General features: G+C 45.1%; 1 protein-coding gene across 20 annotated transcripts in view; it reads right to left on the bottom strand.

The window, feature by feature from the left end:
* Positions 1–241: 241 nt before the first annotated feature.
* The window catches only part of TNS1 (tensin 1), a 338,276-nt gene continuing 314,093 nt past the window's right edge, over positions 242–24,424 (bottom strand). For all 20 annotated transcript variants that reach the window (XM_056808034.1, XM_056808035.1, XM_056808037.1 and 17 more), the window contains 10 exons: positions 16,854–17,833; positions 13,747–13,833; positions 12,071–12,202; positions 11,775–11,867; positions 11,239–11,316; positions 8,195–8,263; positions 6,001–6,169; positions 5,505–5,573; positions 5,050–5,082; positions 242–2,092 (listed from right to left, as the gene is read on the bottom strand). In XM_056808034.1, coding sequence (XP_056664012.1) covers positions 1,948–2,092; positions 5,050–5,082; positions 5,505–5,573; positions 6,001–6,169; positions 8,195–8,263; positions 11,239–11,316; positions 11,775–11,867; positions 12,071–12,202; positions 13,747–13,833; positions 16,854–17,833 — 1,855 coding nt within the window. In that variant the 3' untranslated portion in view covers positions 242–1,947. The remainder of the gene's footprint in view (positions 2,093–5,049; positions 5,083–5,504; positions 5,574–6,000; positions 6,170–8,194; positions 8,264–11,238; positions 11,317–11,774; positions 11,868–12,070; positions 12,203–13,746; positions 13,834–16,853; positions 17,834–24,424) is intronic.

Below are 24,424 nucleotides of genomic sequence, written 5' to 3'. Positions count from 1 at the left end.
CACCCTATCGCACTGTCCCACCTTGTGAGTACAGTGGAGGACAAGGTTGGAGACAGTTGGCTCAAAGATGCTGCAAATATAAGGTCTCTTATCTCTCAGGCTTTAGTGATACATACAAGAGCCCAGACAGGGAAGGGTGGGATACAGTATATACCCAGGGGGAGGCAATAAAGCAATACAGAAAAAAAATAAATATTTCTTGTCAATTTACCTGTCTTTTTTTTCCTTTTCTTAAACTTGATTTGCTTACAGTATTCCATCAGTATATCTTATGTATATATTATATATATTTATATAGCAGTACAATGCCTCCCACTTAGGACCCAAGTGGGCTTGGGGAACCAAAGCATTGAGTTCTTGTTTCTTTCAGAAGTGTGGGGCTTTCATGGCAGGGACCCTGTGCTCCTAGGCTTGTTCTCGTGCCTTCTACCCCATATGGCTTGGTTCTTTTGGAGAGACAAGGTAGGGGGAAAGAGGGACTTTGGCATTGTAAAGTAGTCTACCCAGAGAGCATGCAGGTTGGTTGTCTGCCCCAGAGATTGGACCAAGCTTGAGGCCTATGTGGTCTGCCCTGGCCAGAGTGGTGACAGAAATCTGTTCTCCAGGAAGGCTGAGCCTGCATGGGACACAGAAAGCCAAACACCCCTAAAGCACTTGTGGAGAGGAGGACAAGGGCTGAGTCTTCCCCCTTGGACTTCCTGAAGGCAAAATTGGACAGACCTTTCTGAAGAAGAGTCCAACAGGATTCTTAGTTTCCAATATGGCAGGATGGCTAAATCCCTGTGATCATCTTGTAAGCAAGTCTAAGAAGCCAGATTCAGGGTCAAGTTCAGGGATACAAGGCACAAAGATTGGAGGAGGAGATGTTAGGGGCAGTAGTGAGTCCTATGGAGAGTGGGAGGGATATGTCTTGCCCCACATATCTAGGGGACCATGGGTCAGGGTTCAGTATCCCCTGCCTCTCTTCCTGTCCAGTTCCCCTCACTCTCTCCAGAACTTCCTGAAGGTTGTGAGTTTAAACATCTCCCCCCCCAAACCAAAGTTCCCCAGCCTCAAGGTCATGACAAAGCAAGGATGCTGCCTTGCATGGGGAGATCCTCAGTACAGTGTTCAGAAGGGGCAGCCATCTGCATCCTGCTCTTGTGTGCCTGAAGAGGAGAATGAGGAACCACCCAAGTGTTGCCAGAAGTGTCTGGCTGGGATGAAAGGAGGTCCTAAGCTGACATTCACAATCCAGGGTGATTCTGAGTAAGGAGACAGGCCCCCTCCTTGCTATATTCATGTTCTTACAGTGACCCCAGGAAATGGAAGAGATCAGCTTTGGGGAAGAAGGCCAACTTCATGCGTATATTATCTATAGAGCTGAATTTGGAGTTATATATCTAATACACGCAGGTACTTATACATATGCATAGCCATTGCAGAACAAAAGAGACCTTAGTATACACCTTGGGGTAGGAGCTACCTATTTAAAGGAAAAAATGGTTGTCTTGGATTTCCCTCCTAGGCCCTGTTTTGTTTGATGGACACAGGTGTCCAAAGGAGGACTCTTTCAGCTTGAGATTTTCCTTGCATGGTTATTAAGTTAGGGAGATGAGGACCTATTTAACCATGGTCTTAAAAATAAATCCCACAAGGGACTTGCCACTCCATGCCCTGCCTCACCCCATGGAAAAATCCCATGGGGTAGAAAGGAGGTCACGTGGTCTTGGTAAGGTGACTATTTTGGGTGTTGGGTTTTTCTTTTTTAAGTTTCTATTTTCCCAACAGGCTCTATGTTGTTCTTCCCACCATTTTGTCTTCTTTCCTCCTCTGAATTCACTTCCCTCTTCCCAAACGGCACTTTCCTCTCTCCTTCTCCAAAAATTGGCCCCACCTCTTCCTTCTGGATTCAAGGGTCCCCTTCCCCATGTGCCCCAAGCCCAGCAGCCCTGGCCCCTGGCAGGCTCATCTCTTCTGGCCAGTGCTGAGCATGACCTTGGAAACGAAGTTGACAATGGCTGCAGCTGGTTGGTTGGGATCTAGCTCGGCAAAAAGGTGGCAGGCGTTGTCCGTGGTGCTGCCTTGCTTCCTGGCCACAAAACCGAAGAGCCTATAGAGAGGAGGGAGAAGAGGAAAAAGAGGGGCAAAGAGAAGTGGACAGGAAGGAAGTGAGCAAAAAGAAGGCAGGGAAGGAGAGAGCAGATGGGAGAGATGGGGAGGGGGCAAGAAGAATGAAACAGGCAGGGAAGCAAAGGCCCAAAAGAAGAAAGAGAAGATAAAGAAGGAGAGGAAGGGGACAAGTAAGGAAAGGAGAAGATAATGGAAGAGAGGAAGAGCAGGAAAAAGGAGTGGGGATGAAAAGACAGAACAAATACGTGAGAAATAATCTTGCACCAAGGGAAGAGCATTCGTTTTTTTCTACCTCTTCCAATGCTCCTTCTTTCTCCTTCTTCCCATTCTGGATCCACTATATATGTCCCCCTTACCCCCCACCCCTACTAGGTAGAGAACCTTCCCTCCACTGGGCAAAAGAAAAGAAAAGGCTTTGAGGCAGATTCTGACTGAGCAGGAGATGCTTTGGGTACATCCCCCACTTGGTTTGGAGAGGGGAGGGAAGCTGGGGAGACAGTGAAAACAAAGGTAAATTGGGAAAGTTCATAACAGAGTCTCTCCCGTCCTTTCCCTTCCCCTACTGGCCTCCTTTTAAGTTCAGCACTGCAAGCAAATAAATGTGGCATTGTTTGCTACTCAAAGAGCTTCAGCCTCCTCAAGAACTAGAATGAAGCTGGGAAATAGAGGAACAGGCTGGCCTGACTTCCCATTGTTCCCTTGTATGACCCACAGTATAAAGGGCCTGAGGACCCATTAGGCAAGCGTGGGGGCAGACTCCCCCGCTTTGCCCTCCCTGGGCCATGGCACCTTGGAATTCAAACCTTGAAAAACAAGGTTATAAATACGGGAGCAGAGGGGAACAGAATGTGAGCTGAGAGGTCCCATAGTTGGCGTGTTGCTAATTAGAGAGGGATGGGGAAATCGGAACAGCTGGAGATTCCAATTAAAAACCCCCTCTCTGGGCCTGAAACACAACAGCTAAAATTAGCCAGGCTCTCCACCCTACACAGTCTCCGGAACGAACACAGGCACACACTCAGACATCCCTTTGCCCTACAAGTCCCAGGCACTGCTGCACAGTCCCTCAGGTTCAATGATCAACGGACCTCTGGGAGTAATAGCCCCACGGATGGGGGGAACCCTGGGGCCATGGGTCCGTTCTCCTGTACCATCAGGAGACAGATCTGCATTGTGTCTCCTTTGGTCTTGGATTTAGTCTCTGAGAAAAGGTCCTGTCCTTCCTATTCCTCGTGGGAGTGGGGAACAGACAGGGTCTTCTCCCCATGTCAGGATCAGGGCAGGGAGAAGGACAGAGAGGTGGGAGATTGAGCCTAAGGCCCAGAGAGGTCCAGATGTCTGGACCTCCCAGCTGATCCCTGTGCTTAGCACCAACACCTTCTGTAACCAAGTTCTTCCAGGTCTTATTTCTATCCCTGCACCTCAGCCAGACACCATCTCCCTCCAAATCTCCCTGGACGTTTGCAGTCCAGAGGGCCCCACCCTCTTCTTCAGCCAAGTTCAACAATAATGAATTCCTTTCATCCACCAGGGGAAGCTGACCCTAAGCGTGGTGGACACAAGCAGGCCAGGAGCAGAAAGGAGAGCCGGCTCTCCTTTCATAATCTGGCTTCTTATCCCTGTGTCTAAATAGCCTGTTTCCAAAGGCAGCTCTTGGAGCTGGCTCCTTCTAGCTCAGAAGTTCTTAACCTTATGTCTATGAAAATTTGATAACTGTAGTTTAATAAACTGGCTTCATTTATAATCCTGCATTTTTTATGTACTTGAATACATTCTAAGGAGTCCACGAGCTTTGCCAGATGCCCAAGGGATCCATGCTACCAACAAGATTATGTACTCTTGTTCTAGATGATACAATAAAATATTTCTAAGCCAGAAGGAAAGAGGCCTCCTGAATCCTAGAGGTTGAAGGTTAATTGAGGAAGCACCTAGGTGGCTCGGTGGATTGTGAGATAGGAAGTCCTGGGTTCGAATAAGGGTACAGACATTTCCTAGCTGTGTGACCCTGGGCAAGTCACTTAACCCCCATTGCCTAGCCCTTACCACTCTTTTACTTTGAAATCAATACACAGTACTGATTCTAAGACAGAAGGTAAGGTTAAAAAAATAAAGTTAAAAGGGATGAAGGAGGCCTTTTCTCTCTGAGAATCTTGAAACTTTCAAAACTGCAGAAAAATCTGAGAGGCTGAAAGTGATACAAAATATGATGACCCAGAGAGAAAAAGAGAAATCTGGATGCTTTAGCATGGGGTTCTCTCCTGCCTTTATTCTTGACACTATCTAACATGACTGCTTGTTCTGGGGAGTTGAGTGGTCTTGGGCCAGCCATGAACATTAACAGGGGCTCACCAAAAATCAAGGGCAATATCAGAAGAAATCAAGCGTGGGGACACATTGGAATAAAAGGAAAATACTTAGAAAATACCTGCTCCCCTCAACAGCAATGGTGGACATTTACATTTAATACTTTCAAGTCTGTAGAGCACTTAATATCCTTTATCATCATTAAGGCTCCCAAGGTAGGTGCTTGTGAGAGAGTCTCCTCATTTTGTAGATGGGGAAACTGAGATTCAAAACGTTTAAGCCCCCTGACTGCGGTCACACAGCTAATATGTCAGAATTAGAACCTGAACCCAGATCTTCCTGGCTTCAAGCCTGGGACTACATCATCTTCTAAAACCCTGCTAAAGTCTAGTGTTTGTCCTTCACAGGGCTCCTGCTGCTCTTGACCATCTGAGAAGGCAGGAAGAATTGTTGATCCATTTGGCTAAATTTGCCTTTCAGGGTCTTTGACCTCAACTCAGCATCTGACCCTTAAGCCCCATTGCCCCAGGCCCCTTGTGCATGCTCAGTGTTTCAGAACCCTCCTCCAGGGCTACCTTGGGTGGCACAAAGTTGAAACATCCCAGTAAAGACAGGAAAAGAAGCCATACTTACTTAGCAGGCACACCTCCCTCTGCTTTTGTCCACCTGAGAGGAGAAAAAGCAAAAGTGAGCACCTTTCCTGCCCAGCATGTGGTCAGAAAGCCTTCCCCAAGGGCAACTGGGGCCCCCTACAGTTATGGTGTGTGCTCATTGGAGCCTGATGTAGGATGGCTGAGGCTGGCACCCAGCTGACGTTGATTGCTTTCCCTGGCATGTTAGTGAGGAGCCAGCTGAATGATCATCATTATCATCCCCATTTTGCACATGAGAAACTAAGGCAGACAGAGGTTAAGAAACTTGCCCAGGGTCCCACAACTGAGATTTGAATTCAAGTTCTTCCTCTTCCCAGGTCCACTACAGACAGCAGCCATTCCACCTCTACTAATATCAGGCATCATTACGTGAAATATACACTTCTCTGCTTATAAGCTGAACGTGCAGGATGAAGAATGGGAAGTGGAACTTACTTTCGTTCTTGGGGGTCCAAGTCACAGAAGGTAACAGTGTTGAGGGGATAATGTCTTCTGAAGAATAGCCTAAGGCACAAAGATAGAATAAATGTTTTTCCCAGTTCCTTTTTCTCTCTCTGTACTCTTTGGAAGCTATTCCTCACCTTCCCTAACAGCTCAAAATGCTCATGTGAAGGCAGGAAGTACCAGGGCAATCACAGTGGGACATGGGCAAATAATTGGGACACAGGAAGGCATGCCATAGAATCCTTCTCAAGAGCCTGGAGTCAGGGGCTGTGGGACACAGAGAAGAAAGGGGTAGGGGCCCTAGGATGGGGAGGATGTTCAACACTGATGGGAGGAAGAGCAAAACAGATAGAACAAGAGTTCCAAGGTTGGGCTGGGACATCTTTCTGGTAGAGAACTATTTGTTTCATCTTCCCACTTTCAGTCAAAATCCTTCAATAAATGGAGAAAATTTCACATTGAATGGCTGGGGAGCAGCATTCCTTACTTCCTCTGGTTGTCTGTCAACGTAATCCCCTGGGCGGAGACCTTGAAGTGGACAATAGTGGCAGCTGGTGTGGGGTCTGCAGCCAGTGTCTCAGATGTGGCTTTAGAAATGGCCTGGGGCCCTGTGAGGGACTCCATGTCCACAGAGTTGACAAAAAGCACATTGCAGGCTGAAAGAAAGCACACCAGGAATGACTGAACAACTGTCTTTATATAAATGTAGCAAAACATTACTGGACCATTAGAAATGAGAAATAGGAAGAACCTAGAAGGAGATGGGAAGACCTGAATGAACTGATGCAGTGGCAAGTAAACAGGACCATGAGAATAATTTATGCAATTATCACATAATTCTTATAGTAGATAATTCTTATCTTCCATCTTAGAATCAATACTGTGTGTATCAATTCCAAGCCAGAAAAGTGGTAAAGGCTAGACAATGGGGGTTCAGTGACTTGTCCAAAGTCACATAGTTAGGAGTGCTAGAGATAGGATTTGAACCCAGGACTTCCCATCTCTAGATCTGGCTCTTAATCCACTGAGCCACCTAGCTGCTCCCAATTAGCACATTAATTTAAGAGAAAACTTCAGGTTTTTGATCAATGCAATGACCAATTACAGTTCCAGAGTGCTAATCCCTAAGGATGTTGCCTAACTCTTAGAAAGGAGGTGGTTGGCTACAAGAGCAGAATAGGGAATTTCTTTTCAGATATAGCCAATGAGTTGTGTAAACCTTAAAATTTCTTAGACTTATGAATGTTGGAAATTTCCCCATTGGGAAATTTCATACTTGGAAAAATTTCCTATTAATAGTAAGAACTCTTTTGGAATGTGAAACTCCTTGGCATGGGAGGATCCTTCTCCTCCCTACTTAAGACTACTTTAGGACAGAAACCTTTTGCTAAACAATGGAAAGGGCTTTGACCTATGCTTAAGCATAGAACAGGAAGTTCTTTGAGTCATGATTGATTTTAGAATTGATACAATAGAGATACTTGGAATGACAGAACCAGGTCTTGGAACTTACAATCTCCACCCTACTCAGAGTAACAGGATTTAGGAAGGGCTGCAGCAAAGATCAATATTTAATTATTTGAGAATATGACCTTCAACAGACATGTGCAAAGGAAACAGACCTCTGGGCAGTCCTGGGTCAAGCTAGAGCCAACATTGGCACAGGGGAGACATCGACAGTGATTGATAGATGTGAGAACTGAGGGGAGGGGACTTAGATAGTTTGCTTAAAGATAGCAGGGTCTGAGGACAGGAGGAGGCTTTGCTCTGGGAGGTTTTGCTCTGAGAGGTTTTGCTCTGGAGGAGTCTGAGAGAAGAGAGGTCCTGGAGGGAGAGCTCCTGGAGAGGTCACAGAGGAGGGCTTGCTCTGAAGGAGGCTGGAGGTGGAGGCCCCTGAGACTGTTTCTCCATTTTGGTCACGTGAGTGATAGGGACTGATCTCTTTTCTTTGCCTCAGCTATCTAAGGGCTTGGGCCTTTGGCCCAGCCTAAGCAGAGGGGGTATTTAAGCCCTATTCCCTTCTCTCCCCTTTCTCTCTCTCTCTCTCTCTCTCTCTCTCTCTCTCTCTCTCTCTCTCTCTCTCTCTCTCTCTCTCTCTCTCTCTCTCTCTCTCTCTCTCTCTCTCTCTCTCTCTCCCTCCCTCTCTCTCTCTCTCTCTCTCTCTCTCTCTCTCTCTCTCTCTCTCTCTCTCATACCTTTCTTCCTCCTGTTTGTAATTAAAAACTCCATAAAAGGTTGACTTCTGACTTGAGTTTTCATTTAGGAATTACATAGCTGAATTCCTTGGCGGCCTTAAATTAATATATATCAGTCTTTTAAAGTGATTTACATATCACAGTTGGTACGGTCTAACTAAGAACCTAAACTTCCCTTCTAGGGAGGTTCTAATGACAAAAGGGAGTCATTTATAAGGAACAGTATTGGGTTTCCTTTTTTAATAACATCAACAAAATATATTTTTAAAAGACCTCCCCACCCTGGAAAGATTTCATTCCCTGGGGAAGGGACATTTGCCAAGGAAAATGTGGCTTTCTGTCTTAGTAAATAGCTATGGGTGGAAACTACTGATTGGGGGAGTTGGAACTAGAAATGAGGTGACAGGCAGGGCAAAATGAGAATAGAGGCAAAGGGGATAAGAGACCCAGACATTGGTGAAGACCCCACTGTCACCAACCACTCACCTGCCCCTTGTTTCAGTAGATCTGTGGTGGAGTTAGCAGATGAACTATCTTTTGTCTCATCACTTGGATCTGCAGCACAAACACATCAAGTTATGCATGGGGCCAGATAAGGGACCACAGCCCCAAAGGCAGTGAATGCTTTCCAAAGTGTACCAGCTCATGCTCAATGCCTCTTGCAGAATCAAAAGTGACCGACTTCAATTTATTTAGTGTTTAAATTTATTTCATCATTAATGTGACTCAATTATTTTCAAAGCAATGTGATTGAATTACTGTTTACTGAGGACAACTCAACAACTGCTGAAATGATGTTTTCAATTCCACGGTATAAGGATTGTTTAATGAGTATTTAAATCATGCGTGCTATCCAAGTTACATTTGGACATTTCAACAAGTTGTGCTAATCCTCAGTAATAAATTAGAACACAAGAACAAGATATATTAAATAAAAATGTTAAGTGTAGAATGTAATATTCTAATATTCCAAGGAAAGATTAAGAGCCTGGGACTCCTCTGATGTTCCTATTAACATGTTATGGGAGTAGGGAGAAATAATAGCCTGCCTCCTTTCTTTGCTGTCCCTCCCCCACATACACACACACATGCTGATATGTAAGCTAGAATGGGGGAACTAGCCCCCTAAGGCTAAAGAGAACCTTGAGAAGTTATCTTGCTCAAACTCCTACCTCTAGTTAACCATCAATGATTAGAGGTGTCACAGCATCAAAGTCCAGGAGGAAGGAAATGCAATATGCACTGCCTTCACTTCTCTTCCAAACTTGACTCATTTTCTTTCTTTTCTTCTTTCTTTCTTAAACCCTTACATTTCTTTTTTCTCTCTTTCTTTCTTTCTTCCTTCCTTCTTTTTCAAAACCCTTACCTTCCATCTTAGAATCAATCTATGTATTGGGCTAAGCAATGGGGGTTAAGTGACTTGCTCAGAGTCACACAGCTAGGAAGTATCTAAGGCCAGATATAAACCCAGGATCTCCCATCTCTAGGCCTGGCTTTCAATCCACTGAGCCAATTAGCTGCCCCTGAATCTTGATTCATTTCCAATTGCCTTTTACTTCAACTCAGCTCATTCACTTAACTTTATCCATCTTTGTTGCCTTTAATAACTTCCTAGTCCTAGATGGGAAAAGCTTGAAGAGATCTTTTTTCCTCTTTTATACCCTACATCTAATCTGTCACCAAATCCTAGAGATTATTTTGGAAGGGTTGATTCTAGAAATATACCCTTAGACCAAAGGAGGTCAGAGAAGATGGTTGAGTCTGGAAAGACTTTTATGAAGTCGGTGTGACGAGCTACCAGAACTCAGATCAGGTCCTATCCCCCTAGGATACAGCACCAGGCAGAAAATAGTAGGGCTACTATCCTGGTCCTTGTCCTTCTCTCTTCATAAACTTGGACTGCTTCAATGGCCAAAGCCTGTCTCCCATTTCCAAACCATCCTGAATACTACTTACTGCTAAATCAAGTGCCCTAACATGGTGCTTGTACAAGATCACTCCCCTGTTTGTGGACCTCCCATAACTCCTTGTAGGATCAATCCCAAATACTGACATCTGGCTTCCAAGACCTTTCACCACTGGGCCACATCCTACTTAATCTTCTTCCCCACTATTCACCATATTAATTCTCTACCAGGCATGGCTCATTTCCTTTGCCGTTCCCTTTTCTCTTGGCCTATTCAAATCCTTCAAGGTTTGAAAATTGTGCCCTTAAGAGTTATCACTCCAGAGAGGAGGCTTTGAGGCTTCATGGTAATAACTGCAACCTGACTTGTCCCAACATAAATATCTCTGGGCTATGAAGAATGAAATGTTCTGAATTTAAAAATAAATGTACTTAGAAAAAGCTATATTTAAAATGTCCTTCCTTTCACTCTTACTCCATTCCCAACTCTGTGATGTCAAACCCTAGGTAGGTTTGATCTAGGTCCTGACTCTGCTTCCAGGCCCTAAATCAAGACTCACCTCCTTCATAAAAGTCCTTCCATTGTGTGATTCTGGGCAAGTCACTTAATCCCTTACCATTCTTCTGCCCCAGAACCAATACACTGCATTGATTCTAGGACAGAAAGTAGGGGTTGTTTTTTTTTTAAATAAAAATAAAAAATTAAAATTAAAATCCTTCCAGTCTCTTCTCACTGCTCAACCTCATTCAGTGCTTTATGTCTATGCCACACATGTTATCACTTATATTGATATTTCATTGTTTCTTGGGCATTAGTCAAGTGTCCCCATTCAGAATCAACATGCATTTATTAAGCATTTACTGTGATCCAGGCAGTATAACAGTCTACAAAAATAGTCCCTGGTCTCAAAGGGCTTACAAAGAACTAATATTTCTCATAACACAGAGCACATTTGCCAGATCAATAATTCTAGTGGTTACCTACAGTTTCCCCACCCTACTCAGCCACTAATAAACTAGGGCTCACCGCCATACCAGCTGGTAGCAGGAGAAACAGATTCTGTCTGCCCCACCTTCCTCAGATATCTTTTCCCCAGGCCTAGAGTTCAAAAGAAAATGGGCAGCAGGGCCTCATCAAAATCTGGCACTCAGTAAACTAAGCCTCCTTTCATTGTCCAGGACTGGATTTCAGGTGACCAGATCAGGGGAAAATGGACTGGGATTGCTACAGGTAGATTTTGGTATCCTCCAAGCCATAAGCAATAAGGAAACAGAAAGAGGGAATAAGGAGGGGGTGGGAGAGATTTATGAAATGTGGCTGGAGTTGATGCCCATTTTGTGAACTGACGCTGAACTCCTGGCTCCAAAGTGTAGTTCAACCCCAACTGGCAAGGTGACCAAATGAGCTCATAGAGTCGAGCTTTTTAAACAATTTTGCCTTTTTAAAATTATTTGGTCAGGAGATGGGTGAAGAGGCTTAGGTTTCCCCATGTTGGCAGGGCAGACTATCTTCTCCAGCCTATCTTGGCTCTGTAAGCTAAGTAAGCTACACAGCAGCTACTGGCACCGACAACTGGATGCTGCGGGGAAAATGGATCAATGTGTGCTCAACCCTGGCTCCTACCTCGGTTTGGAATGACCAGCTTGCAGGGGAGAGCCAATGGGATGATAGAATGTTGGTAGACCAGTGCAGAAAGACATCCTGTAGGGAGAGAGATCCAGGAAGAAGTGTTAGAGGGGCTTGACCAGCGGGGAAATGGGAATCTCACTCAGATGAAGAATGGGAGAATGATTATGTCATCTTTCATCTGAGCTGTGTGTATGTGTGTGTGAAACCTCCCCAAAAGACCATGTTCATGAACATGATCAAATCACTTCATCCTGGGTCCAATCATCTAGACATCAATTCTCCTGGCCTATGACAGGCATATTTTAACCACCCCAAGATGATAAAAATACATTTTATTTTCTTTTTTTATTGTCCACCAAATAAAGGCATTAAAGTCCCCCTAGGATATACACTCAAAAGCTTCCTTACATCTCTAACCCAATGTAAATCCATTTCTTTTTGAATTGAAAAAAAAAGAGCCATAACACAGAGTCTACATATGGTCAGATGTTCGAAGAACTCCCTGGCACAATGTAGATGGGCAAACTCACCAAAGTTGGGCTCATTCGGACATCCTTTTAGCTTCACCCCTCTGGGGCCGGTCTCAATCAGAAAATGCCTGACCAGCTCATTGGTCATGTCTCCTGGAATGACAGAACAGGGTTACTGTTCCCTTCTCCTGTTCCCCTCCTATTCTTCACCCTGAATCCGATGTTCTGTCCTTATGCCCCTCCTCATAAACTTTGCGTCTTTCTGGGAGGGATAGAGGGATGGGTCCTATCTCACCCTTCACCACCATCTATCTCCTCAACCTAGTGACACAATTCTCAGAGAAAACAGTCATTACCTTTCTTACTCTGCTGAAGTATTGTGGGAGGAGGAGATGCCACTTTCATGGCCAAGCCGTATGCTCCTCGAAAAGAGTGGCTATCCCGAATGATGAAGGCTCCTGGCTCCCTGTCCTTAAGTAATGTGATGGCTGTAATGGATGGAAGAGAGGAGGAAAGGGGGAAGGGAAAAGAATTCAGTGATTTGATCTCTTCAACCTATTCAGACAAAGCTTTCCAAAAATCGTTAATTATGTTTCCTTTGCCTTCTCTCCCATTCCCTTTCCCTGAAAAGCCATGCTCTTTCTTTGCTATGATAGGGAAAAGAAGCTGGGAGCCAAGATTCCCAAGTTCTCTCTGCCTCCTGCTCTGTCACTGACTTTCCAAAGAAAAGTTCCTACTCTCAAACTTCAATTTTCCCCATGTGCAAACTGGGAAAAGTCCTAGATTTCCTCAGAGTAGAAAAATCAGGTGTCATTCAACTCATTTCCTTAGCCCTGAAGAGTAGACCCACTCCCTATTCAGATCAGGTCTCACCTATTTGACATTTAAAGCTCTTCACAACCTCGACCCTTTTTAACTAATTTTTCCTCTCTGCACCAGACAGTTCATATATGCAGGTTTACTTACTGGCACCTACACACAATACTTATCTCCCATGTTCCTGCATTTTTATTGACTGTTCCCTGCTCATGGGACACTCTTTTCACCTCCATCTCTAAGATGCCATCAGTCAGTCAGTCAATTCACATTTATGAAGTATACCAGGCTCTGTGCCAAATTGGGGATATAAAGAAAGGCAAAGGAAATCCCTATCCTCAAGGAGCTCCCAGTCTAATGGAGAAAACAACTTGCAAACAACTGTATACAAACAAGAGATACATAGAATTTATTATTTATTAAAATATTATTAAAATTATTGCTTGGCTCCAGTCACACAGCTGGGAAGCTATAAAAAGCACTAACACTAAGAGAACTGGGAAAGGCTTCTGGTAAAACATGGGTATCTTCAGAGAGACCTGAGGGAAGCCAGGAGGCAGAGATGAGAAGAGAGAGTTTCAGGCATGATAGCAACTGGTGAAAATGCTTGGAATAAGGAGACGGAGGGATATGTTTGAGGCACAGTCAGAAGACCAGTGTCACTGGATGGATGAGTTTGGAAAATAAAGGAATGAGGTGTGAGAACACTGGAAAGATAGGAAAGGGCTAAGTTTTGGAGGACTTTATAGAGATTTAATAAACTAGAGGATTTTTGTAGCTGGCCTAGGAAGCAATAGGGAGAACACTGTCTTTCAAAGACCTTTCCCAATCCCCCAGATATTGCTATGTATCCACTTATTGACATGTTGTCTACCCGCCGTTAGAATGTAAGTTTCTTGAAGGCAGGGATTGTTTTTGCCTTTTGTTTCTGTCCTGAGAGCCTGGCACCTGCTCATTAGTTGACTCACAGAAGGAGATTCCCTAGCCAACATTCCAATGTCTTACCACCCCCATCCTGAAGTCCTTATTGAGGTCAAACTTCAAACCCAACTTCCTCCCTGAGGCCCACAGTGATGATAAGGAACCATGACCACGTGTGTCTTGCTTCTTTAGAAAGAGGCACAGTAGAAGATTCTAACAATCATCTTCACAGATGTAATAGGGTGGAAATTTTACATAGATATAGTTCTCCATGGTCCATTTGGCCTGGACTCACCCTGCTCCCTGGAGATCTCTGGTTTGTACCAATACTTGGATGTGTCCTGGACAAATTTAACATTAGCCCGGGTCTCAGGACTGTTGTCTGTAAAAAGGAAAGAAAGAAAAGGTGTGTTAAGCATCAATACTGCCATCATGGTACTGGATGGGACCTCCAAGAAGTCATCTAATCCATCCGCCTGCTTCCAAGCCAGAGTTCTGTCTAAACCACTTCAGAGAGATAGAATTTGTTCCTGTTTGAAAACCCCTTATCTGAAAATTCTTCCTTGAAAATAAAATTCTCTCTATAGCAACTTTATCACTCTGCTGTTCAAGTCTCTAAAAGTGCAAAGGTTATTCCTGAACCTTTCCTTCAGTCTTCTCTTCTTCTGACTAAATCACCCAGCTCCCTGCCTCCATTCATTGTGCCATTATTTTTTCTAATCTTTTTCATCATGACCAATTAATATTGCCTTAAAAATGAGACCAAAATCTACCAAACCTCCCTAAAATGCCTTTTTGCTGACCTGCTCCTCCCTCCTTCCCCAACACAAGGAAACCCTGCAGAGGCCAGATAAATGAACTCATCAGGGCCCATCACCTTGAGAACATGAATCACTACTGAACTTGGGCAAGCAGAGGAATGATTAAGTTGGCATTTGGAGGAGATCCACTGGGAGCATGGCATTTTGTCTCATCTGTCACCTCTCCAGAGGTGCTCCATATATCCCTCATACATATTGGAATGTGGGAGCTAGAAGGGACATTGGCAGTTCTCTAAGCCAAGTCCTTCATTCTAAAGATAAAAGAAAGAGAGGTCTAGGATAGGACATAACTTGGACACAGTCACATAATCAGTGAGAAGAGAAGGACTGGAATCCAGGTCTTCCCCTTCCTAATCCAAGACTTGTTCAATGACACCACACTGGCCCCCATCCAATCTGAGTGTGAGACATGGTGCTGTCCAAGGTCCCTTCCAACTCTAACCTTCTATTGGGTTATAGAAGGCATATCTGTGTGTGTATGATTATACATCTATTGTACATTACATGTATATGCATATCATATACTATGTATACCTGTGTGTATGTTATGTGTCATCTGTTTTATACATGCATGTGTCTTGTGTTGTGTATGCATGTTGGATGTTGGGTCATGTGCCTGTGCGTGTCTCTTATATGTAATGCATCTATATTTACCTCTATATACATTATATTATTTTTCTATTTATATGTCCATATATGCACACATGTATGTAATATACTATCTATATGAATGAGTATATTATGTATTGTATGAAATATATTCTATCTTCATGTATTTCTTTTATATATATATATATATTGTATTAATGAAATCAAACTTCAAAGCCCAACTTCTTCTGAGAGCTATAATTTATATGTTTATGTGTGATAGATGTGTGTGCGTCTGTGCATAAATAGGTACCCGTCTGCCTGTTCTCTTCTCCTCCCATACATACATAGATATTTCTAGATGTGCCTGTGGAAGACACGTGCTTCTTTAAAGAGAGGTGCCGGGGAGAATTCTAAAACAATCATCTCTACAGATGTTACACGGCAAAAACCTCTCTATATAGACAGAGCCACAAATATAGGTGCAGGTATAGATATGTAGATGTAGATGTTTGTACATCTGTATCTACCTCTCTACACTTGGACATGTACAGGTACATCTAAATCTATGTATCTACACTTGGATACATATATGTACATACCTACTTGCTCCCTATTTATTCCTCATAGAAATATGCAATACATATGGGTAGCCAGGTATGTGTGTCTATGTATGCATGTATATCTAGTGTGTACACATATACATGTGCTGTATGTATGTGTATATAAACATATGTGTTGTGTATGGGCCTAGATATTCATGTGTCCATATTCCTATAAGAGACTGCTAAGTGGCACAGTAAATAGAATGCTGGACCTGGAGTTGGGAAGACCCGAGTTCAAGTGTGATGTCTAACAGGTGCTAGCATCCCCTGAAAATGGGGATAGTCATAGCACCTCCCTCCCAGGGCTGTTTGCAAACCTTAATATTATGACTACTATGTAATCACTCTGCCCCTCCCCACACCCCGCTCCCTGGGCTCGTGGGGGCCGCAGGACTAAGGAAGCTGTGTTTCTGCATCTACTGCCTCTCAGAGACAGGTTACAGCTGTGAGAGGCGCCTGTGCTTGGAATCCTGTTGTGGGTGAGGATTCGAGATGGAAACCCCCCTCCTGGGAAGAACAGTCCTTCTTAGTTCCTATCATTCAGTCCCTGGTTTAGAGAAGGCAGAAACGGGCTGCTCCTCCTGGAATCTGCGCCTTTGACCCACTATTCAAAGGGAGATGGGGGAGTGCGGGCTCCTCTTCCTTCCCAGCCTGTCACTGCCAAAGAACCCCGGGACAGGAGGAGGGTCTGGATATGGTCTCAGCTCCCCGGCTCGCTGCTTTGAAGCCCCCAAACACCCACTGCTGCGGTTTCTATCTAATGAGCTGCCAGGAGAGACCACAACTGCATCTTCCTTCCTGTGCTGCCTCCGAAGGCTATTTTAAGCAGGGAAGATAGTGGGAAACAGGAAGTGCGCTGACCCCCAGGAGCTTCACATGCCCCAAGGAGAGGGAGGGAAATATTCCGAGAACCAAATGCCAGTCCTAGGAAGGGACAGAAGAGCCCAGCACTAGGATGAGCGCTGGAGATCCAGCCCAGAGAGGAAGGAAGGCAAGAGCCGCAGCGCCTCGACCCAGAGGTCCATGATTAGGGCACCGTAGAGGGGGGCTGTCGGGTTCTAGATCTCTACGGGTCTGGATTACTGAATTTAGAGGATATGCTCTGAGTAGGATGGGGAGAACAATGGTGATGCCTGACCTAATACTACCTCAGACTTATTCCACTTCTGTTACTGTTCTGTAACCCTCCCCATGTCCAGCGGCTCACTAATCCCCCAAGGTTGTAATAACTTCTGCGCTTTACGGGCGATAGCCCCGAGCCTAGAAAAGTCGAGCCCTTTTCTCCCGCGGAAGGCTCGAGCTGAGTCAAGATTTGAATACGGGTCTCTGGAAGCCTCCATCGCAGGAGTGTTGGAGGAGACACTGAGCTTAGAGTTAGGGGTGCGCACCTGGCATGGAGAACTTGGAAAAGTCAGGTAGGGTGTGGGAGAAGGAGACCATGCTGCCGCCGCTGGGACTGGACATGCCGCTGGAGATGGGCGATGACGACACTTTTCCGTTGACGGTGGCGTAGTTGGGAAGGCTACCCGCCCGATCCCCGGCCGACATTCTGCGCTTCTCTGGCAAGGCGGGCGTAGGGCTCCCTTGCCGGAAAGCCGCGGAGTCAGGGGACGAGGAGGTGGGACTGCTCAGACCGGGATAGTAGGCTGGGGATACTGGGAAGGAGGGCGTGGAGGGAGCCTGGTAGCCCGAGGCGCTGCTTTGTCGGGACAGCGTAGGCCTCCTGTCCTCTGGCGTGGAATAGCCGCCGTAGGCTGCGTGCCTGTCCATGCTGGGGCTGCCTGGGACCCCTGGGCCGGCCCCTCCGAGGCCTGCTACGTGGCGGCTCAGGCTGGGACTTCCTGGAGTGGTGACTGAATTGCTGTGGACGGCGCCGATGGGGTGACGGCCCAGGCCGGGGCTCCCGGGGGAGGCAGCCACATTGCTCTGGGGGCCAGCGATGGCATTGCCATGGAGGCCTGCGACGGTATTCCCGTGGGGCCCTGGGACCTGGCGGCGGCTCAGACCTGGGCTACCAAGGGAAGAGGCCGCCATGCCGGGGTTGACCCCCCGCCGCCCAAAGCCCGGACTCGGAGGAGTGTTGGTCCCCACCGTCCGGTGGAGAGTCTGAGGGCTCCCAGGCAAGGCGTGAACCCCAGCCACAGAGAACTGGGCCTGAGCCCGGCTGTCCGGAGAATAGTAGTCGGGACTTCGATGGCCTCCGTTGGCGGCTGGTACGGTCGGGGAGCTGTTCTGGTAGCTGCTCTGGGCGGAAGACGAAGGCTGCCCTAGGCTGCCAGAGTGGAAGCTCCCATCGGCCACAGGCTGGGTGGGGGTCCTGGGGCCCAAGCCACTGCTTTCTGCTGATGGGAAACTCCCCACAGATGTGCTAAGGAGAAAAGACACATTCCAGAGTACAGCAATCAATCACATGTAATAAAGGCACTGTGCTGGAGCCCCCAGTCACCAGCCACCAGCCGGCTCAGAAGTCTCTGCCAAACAAGCAAAACTGGCTCTAGCTTCTGTCTTTGGATACTGGGGAGTGCCCAACACCCCTGCATTCCCTTCCTTTTATTTATTTTTTTAAACCCTTACCTTACTGTGTATTGGCTCCAAGGCAGAAGAACGGTAAGGGCTAGGGAATGGGGCAAGTGACTTGCCCAGGGTCACCCAGCTGGGAAGTGTCTGAGGCCAGATTTGAACCCAGGACCTCCCATCTCTAGGCCTGGCTCTCAATCCACTGAGTCACCCAGCTGCCCCCCATTCCCTCCTTTTAGAGGAATCACAGTCATGCCCCAGCTTCCCCAGTTGTAAAATGAAGATGAGAGCATAAGCATGGCCTACTAGCATTGAAAGGACCTTGGGAATCACCTGGTCCAAGCCTCTCATTTCCTAGAAGAAACTTGGGGTTCAGAGAGATGAAAAATCTTGCCCAAGGTCATCCAGCTAGTTAGTGAGAAAAGCTGGAAAGAGAACCTCCTAGGATCTCCCAGGCTGCTCTTAACCCCTATTGCCTATAGAACTGAAATCTTTTCTTCATTCAGAAGAATTGGAGAAGAACAAATGGGTCACCTCACCAATAAGGGACTCTTCTTGAGGGGTCCCATCTAGAGAGAAAGGGCTTCAGTGGCCCTTAAGGGCACCTAATATGACCAAACTTCCATACCATAGACCAGTGTCAAGACCAAGTACCATAACTGCATATCTATAACAAGTACATTGGACAATAAGAAGGCAAAAAAGCCCACCATGTTGCTATGGGGTAGGAAAAGAGATCAGGCCTCAGACACTTCTCAGCTGTGTGACCCTGGGCAAGTCACTTAACCCCCATTACCTAGCCCCCACTCTTCTAACTTGGAACTAATACACAGTAGTGATTCCAAGACAGAAGGTGAGGGTTTAAAAAAGAAAAAAAATGAAACTATGTAAAAGAAAGCTGTCACAGCATAGCATGCCATGCCTGTGTTGTCCATTTCATTTTACAAATGGAGGAGCTGGACCATGACTATAGTCCACAGTGGATCCTGTCACCTTCCATGATATTTAAAGGTAGGAAGCAGAATCTGTCATTACTAATAAATGAATGAAGAAGTATTTATTAAGCACTTATTGTGAGCTAAGAACTGGGGAAACAAAAAAAAAATTGAACCAATCAATTCCTACTCTTTTAGAAGCCTATATTTGAATAGAAGAGACAATACAGATTTGGGAGTAGCAATCAAGGAAAGCTACTAGTTTTGATCTGGAAAGTCACAGGAATGATAAATGGAGCCTAGGGAGAAGACTAGTCATTTCCTTTCCAAGTGCAATGGCAGTAAGTGATTGGATTGTGGTTCCAGAGCTGGAAATTAGGCCAGTACCTATTATGTTACTGAACACCAAAGAATTAGATGATTGGGGGATTTTGAGTTGAAATGAACCTTGGTGATCATTTCTTCCAGCATGCTCATTTTCTCCAACTTCAATTTCCTGATCTATAAAATGGGTTGCTATTAGAACCAAATGATGTTAATTTATATAAATACGCTTTGAAAACTTTAATACATATTATATCCACCCAAGCCCTTTGTCTCTGTGAGCTCCTTTCTCTGCTTTGGACCAGTATTAGAGACTCTTCACTGAGCTTTCTTCTTAGACTTTTTTTAAACCCTTAGCTTCTGTTAGCATTAATTCTATGACAAAAGAGTGGTAAAGGTTAGTCAGTGGGGTTAAATGACTTGTCCAGGGTCACACAGCTAGAAAGTGTCTAAGGACACATTTGAACCCAGGACCTCCAGGTCTCTAGGCCTGACTTTCTATTCACTGACCCACCTAGCTACCCCTTCCCTAGATGTTTGGATTTGAAATCTGGTTCAACTTAGCTTAGCATCCTGAACATCCACTTAGATTAGAGCTTGGATTCTTTCTCTAAGTCCCTATTGATTACCCTTTAAACACCAGCATCCTTCATTCCTATTCAAATCATGTTCAATCATCTAAAGTTTGGGGTTTTTTTTAAAGCAACAACTATTGGGGTACACTAAAGTCTGAAGAAAGGCTATAAATGGAAAGTGTACCATGTATGGCTGATGAAAGTTTTTGGAGCTACCTATGGGAGGGGAAGTCATTACATAAGAGAGGCATGCCATAAGCATGAAGTTACAGGACGCACAATTTCAAGCCAGGAAGAGGCCCTCATCTCTGGCTCCTACCACAGGCAATATTTGGCCAGGGTGGATTCCCCTGGACTTTATTCAGTACACATGGCTTTCAGCCTCATCCAGAGGTCAAGCTGGCCGGTGCCAGAAACCAAGGATTCTCGGCCAGGTTGAGATATTTCATCAAGGCAAGAGCAAGTGAATAGGGGTAAGAAGAGAGCTTCTGAATGACTTATCCTGCTTCAGCCAGGGCAACCTGCCTGGTCAGATCCAGAATTATAAAATGCGAGAAGGGGGCCTTAGAGATCATCCATCTAGTTTGATATTTTCCTTTTACAGATGAAGATAGAATCAGAGGGCTCTTTGGACTTGCCTGAAGTCACACGGCTATTCAGTAGTTTCTGACCCTAGATTCAATGCTCTTTCCATTACAAGTATTTCTAGCTCAGTGTTGAGTTGTCTTGGGATGCTACCATTCTGGGAGTGGTAGAATATAAAGATGGGGGGGCTAGAATGGAGACACTTTCTTGGGAAGGGGAAAAATAGGATGAAAGGACTTGATGGCCTTTAAGATCCCTTACAACGCCAAAGTTATGATATTAAGGGAGAGAAAGGAGGAAAATAACTGGAATCCATTAGGAGAAAAGACTGAGTAGAGTCCTAAAAACATAGAGCCTCCTTTGGTTCCTGAATGGTTAGTATATAAAGAATAGTGATGGGAGCAGTTAGATGGCTCAGCTGATTGAAAGCCAGACCTAGAGACGGGAGGTCCTGGGTTCAAATTTGGCCTCAGACCTTCTTGTAGCTGTGTGACTCTAGGCAAATCACTTAACCCTACTCCTTACCACTCTATTGCCTTGGAACCATATTGATTCTAGGACAGGAGGTTAAGGGTTAAAAAAAAAAAGTAACAAGCTCTTTAGTTCCCTGAATACTGAAGAGGGACTAGAATAGGAAGAATTTAGGTGAGTTACAATGAAATAACCAAAGGTAATTATCCAGCAAGCAAAAAACTAAAGGCATTGAAGGGCTTTAATGCAATGGGAAATACCCCTCTTCTTCTAGTATTCATTGGTGGGGAGGTGAGGGTCCAGGCTACTGAATGAAGGAAGGGTATTGTCAATCAGAGCTGGAAGTTCAGAGGAATCTCTATGGATCTGTGGGCAATAGAGAAGAAGGCAGCAGAACTTGAGCTGGGCTTTGAAGGAGACAGATAACAGCTATCAAACATCTGAAGGGTTATTATGTAGGAGAGGGATTAGACTTGTCTTCCTTGGCTAATATATATATATATATATATATATTTTATATATTTATATATATAAAGGAATTTATATATATATATATTTATACAAAGGAATTTTTATATATATGTATGTGTGTGTGTGTGTGTGTGTGTGTATATATATACACATATATATGTATATATATAAAGGAAGCCAAGGAAAAAATATATATTCCTTGGCTTCCTTTTTCTTTTATAGCTAAGGCACACTCAGGAGCAACAATAGAGAGAGAATGGGGAGAGGATGTATTTCTCGTTGGTATAAGTAATAACTTCCTAATGGACTAACCAACTGGCAATATAAAAAAAATTGCACCATCCCTGCCCTCAAAGAGTTAACATTCTATAAAGAGCCCACTATGTACTCTCCCCTAAGGAGGACGGCTGTCCCCATGTAGAATTCTTGCCTCAAAAAAGGGAGGGAGGGAGGCAGAGACCTGTCACTGAGAGTCTTCGAAGGAATGCTGGATGAACATTTGCCAAGGCTGTGGTTGAGCTGATTCCTGCTTGGGTACAGTTTGAATCTGTTGACCTCTGAGGCCTCCTCCAACTCCGAAGTTCTATGATTTTGTGACCTCTGAATGGTCTTCCCAGCCTGTGTTTCCACAATTCCTCGAATCCTCAGACTAATTGCATCTGATCATCCTGGATGGGGCCCAAGGAGGTCTGTTCTTCCTGGCTCTGCCTTTCCTCTAGCCCTCCTCATCTGAGAGAGAGCTACCAGAAGGGGGAGAGAGAGCCAAGGCAGGAGGGGCTGGCCTGGCCTGGCCTGGAGGACACCCTTCAGGAAGGAGCTGCTGCAACTCCCATGCTCTGGAGTGATCCCTGCCCCACTAACTCCCGCCCAAGGAATTTCCAGTTGGCCCGAAGAAAACACAGAGAAGGAGGTGGCTAGAGAGCTTGTCCAAGATTCATACTGGAGCCCCTTGAGGGTTGAGGGGTGGAGTGGGGTAGGTGTGGGAGGAAGGTTAAGGGCATTAGTGATTCAGTGACAGAATTATTCATTTATGGGGGATCCCAGCCAAAGGAGGAATTAACCTAGTGCAAACTCCTCAGTCTGGTACAAAAGGCCCTCCACAGCGGGTCCCCAATCTTCCCAGCCTTATCTCCTGCACTCCAACCCAACCACTCTCATACTTTACTCTTTCCCAATCTTACCAAATCTACTCTCCGGTGGGAATGACCTTTCCTCCACTTCCTTTCTAAGGATCCAAAGCCTAGTCTTCCTCCAAGGCCCAGGTCAATCCAAAGCATTTTGGTGTAGTGGCTTTAGAGTCAAAGGTCCTGGGTTCAGACCCAACTATGACCTATCTTTTTGACCTTGGACAAGTTACTAACCACTCAGTTGCTTGTCTTTAAAATAAGGGGGTTGAACCAGATGCCTTCTAAGGTCCCTTCCAACTCTTCTTCCATGAAATATTCTCTGACCATAGGAAATGGAAGAAATGGAACCCAGACTGGGAGAAGACAGAAGTAGTCAGACACCTAAGATGCAAATTAGAAAGGAAGGCACGTATGGGAGGAATAATGGGTACAGCTTTAGGATGACTTTTCATAAATGTAAGAATTTTTTTTTAAACCATTACCTTCTGTCTTAGAATCAATACTGTGTATTGGTTCCAAGGCAGAAGAGCAGTAAGGACTATGTAATGGGAGTTGTGACTTGCCCAGGGTCACCCAGCTAGGAAGTATCTGAGGCTATATTTGAACCCAGGACCTCCTGTCTCTGGACCTGACTCTCAATCCACTGAGCTGCCCCTAAATGTAAGAATTTCTAATGCCAAAAAATTCTACCCACTATGGCTTACAGGTATTCCAATTATAATAAGCTAAATCAAGAAAGTCAGCATGATTTAGTGAGCTGACTTGGGAGTCCAGAAAAACTCAACTTCAAATCTGGACTCAATAATATTAGCTACCTGCTCAAAGACAAGGGACTTAATTTCTCAGCAACCCAGGCCACTCTCTGAATGCTGGAAGAAAAAAGAAAAAAAAAGAATAAGAGAAAAGAGAAGAAGAAAAGAAAAAAGAATGAGAAAATGATGATTTGGGGAAGGAATTTTCACATCTGGGATTCCCAGATCAAGCACTAAAGGGGGGGTGAGGGGATCAAATCATCCATGTTACTATCAAGTCACAAAACTTTCACTGTCAAGTAACACAGAAGGGATGCAATTTCTAAAGCATACAAAAGCCTACTCAGTGCTTTATTATTTATGCCATTCATCTGGGATAGGGATGAGGACTGTGAATTCATTTGCTATTGGGAGGGAACTTCCCCTTGAGGAAGTCCCCTCTACCAAAGTAGATCACCACTTTCTCTGAGCTTAGTAGGGAGTCTGGCACATAGTAAGTGTTTAATAAAGGCATTAATCTGGCTAAATCTTCTTAGAGAACTGCCTAGAACAAACATGGTGGGGGGGGGGGGCGGGGTAATGGCTTGCTTAGGGTCACAAAGACTCATTTTATCTGTCCCTTTTTCAATTCCATTCAACTGAGAGTCCCCAAAGAGTGCTGGGCTTGGAATCAGATGGTCTCAATAAGTCCTAGCTCCGACACAGACTCTGGGTAAGTCACTTAACTTCCTCCAGGGCTAGGTTTTGGCAAACATGTAAGATAGCTGTTGACCTCCCCAGGCCCTTAAACAACTCTTTAGGATTATATTGTAAAACAAATACTAATTGGCATTGGTAAAGGGGGAAAGCTATAATATACATTTTATATAATACAATTACCACATAGCAGATTAAAAATAAGAAGAGAGATGGATTCTCACCCCTTTTCTGGGTGATCCCAAGGAGGTGGCACACACCAATTATAGGATCCAAACATGCTCTCTCCAATCTGGGTCCAACCTCCTTCAGAGCAGCCCTATCCCCTGCTACTCATTTTCCTAAAGCTTGGGACCAGCCAGCCCAGGATACTTTCATTCACTCCCTTCCCTGGAATGTCCATCCAAACCCCACTCCTTCCTCAGCACCTAGCTGAAGTCTCCCCTCCTCCTCTAGGAAGAATCCAGGGACCACTCATGCCCACCATGATTTCTCTTCTCCTCCTT

The sequence above is a fragment of the Monodelphis domestica genome, chromosome 8 (genome assembly GCF_027887165.1).
Source record: "Monodelphis domestica isolate mMonDom1 chromosome 8, mMonDom1.pri, whole genome shotgun sequence".
Lineage (NCBI taxonomy): Eukaryota > Metazoa > Chordata > Mammalia > Didelphimorphia > Didelphidae > Monodelphis > Monodelphis domestica.
This window is presented reverse-complemented; position numbering and strand designations above follow the sequence as displayed.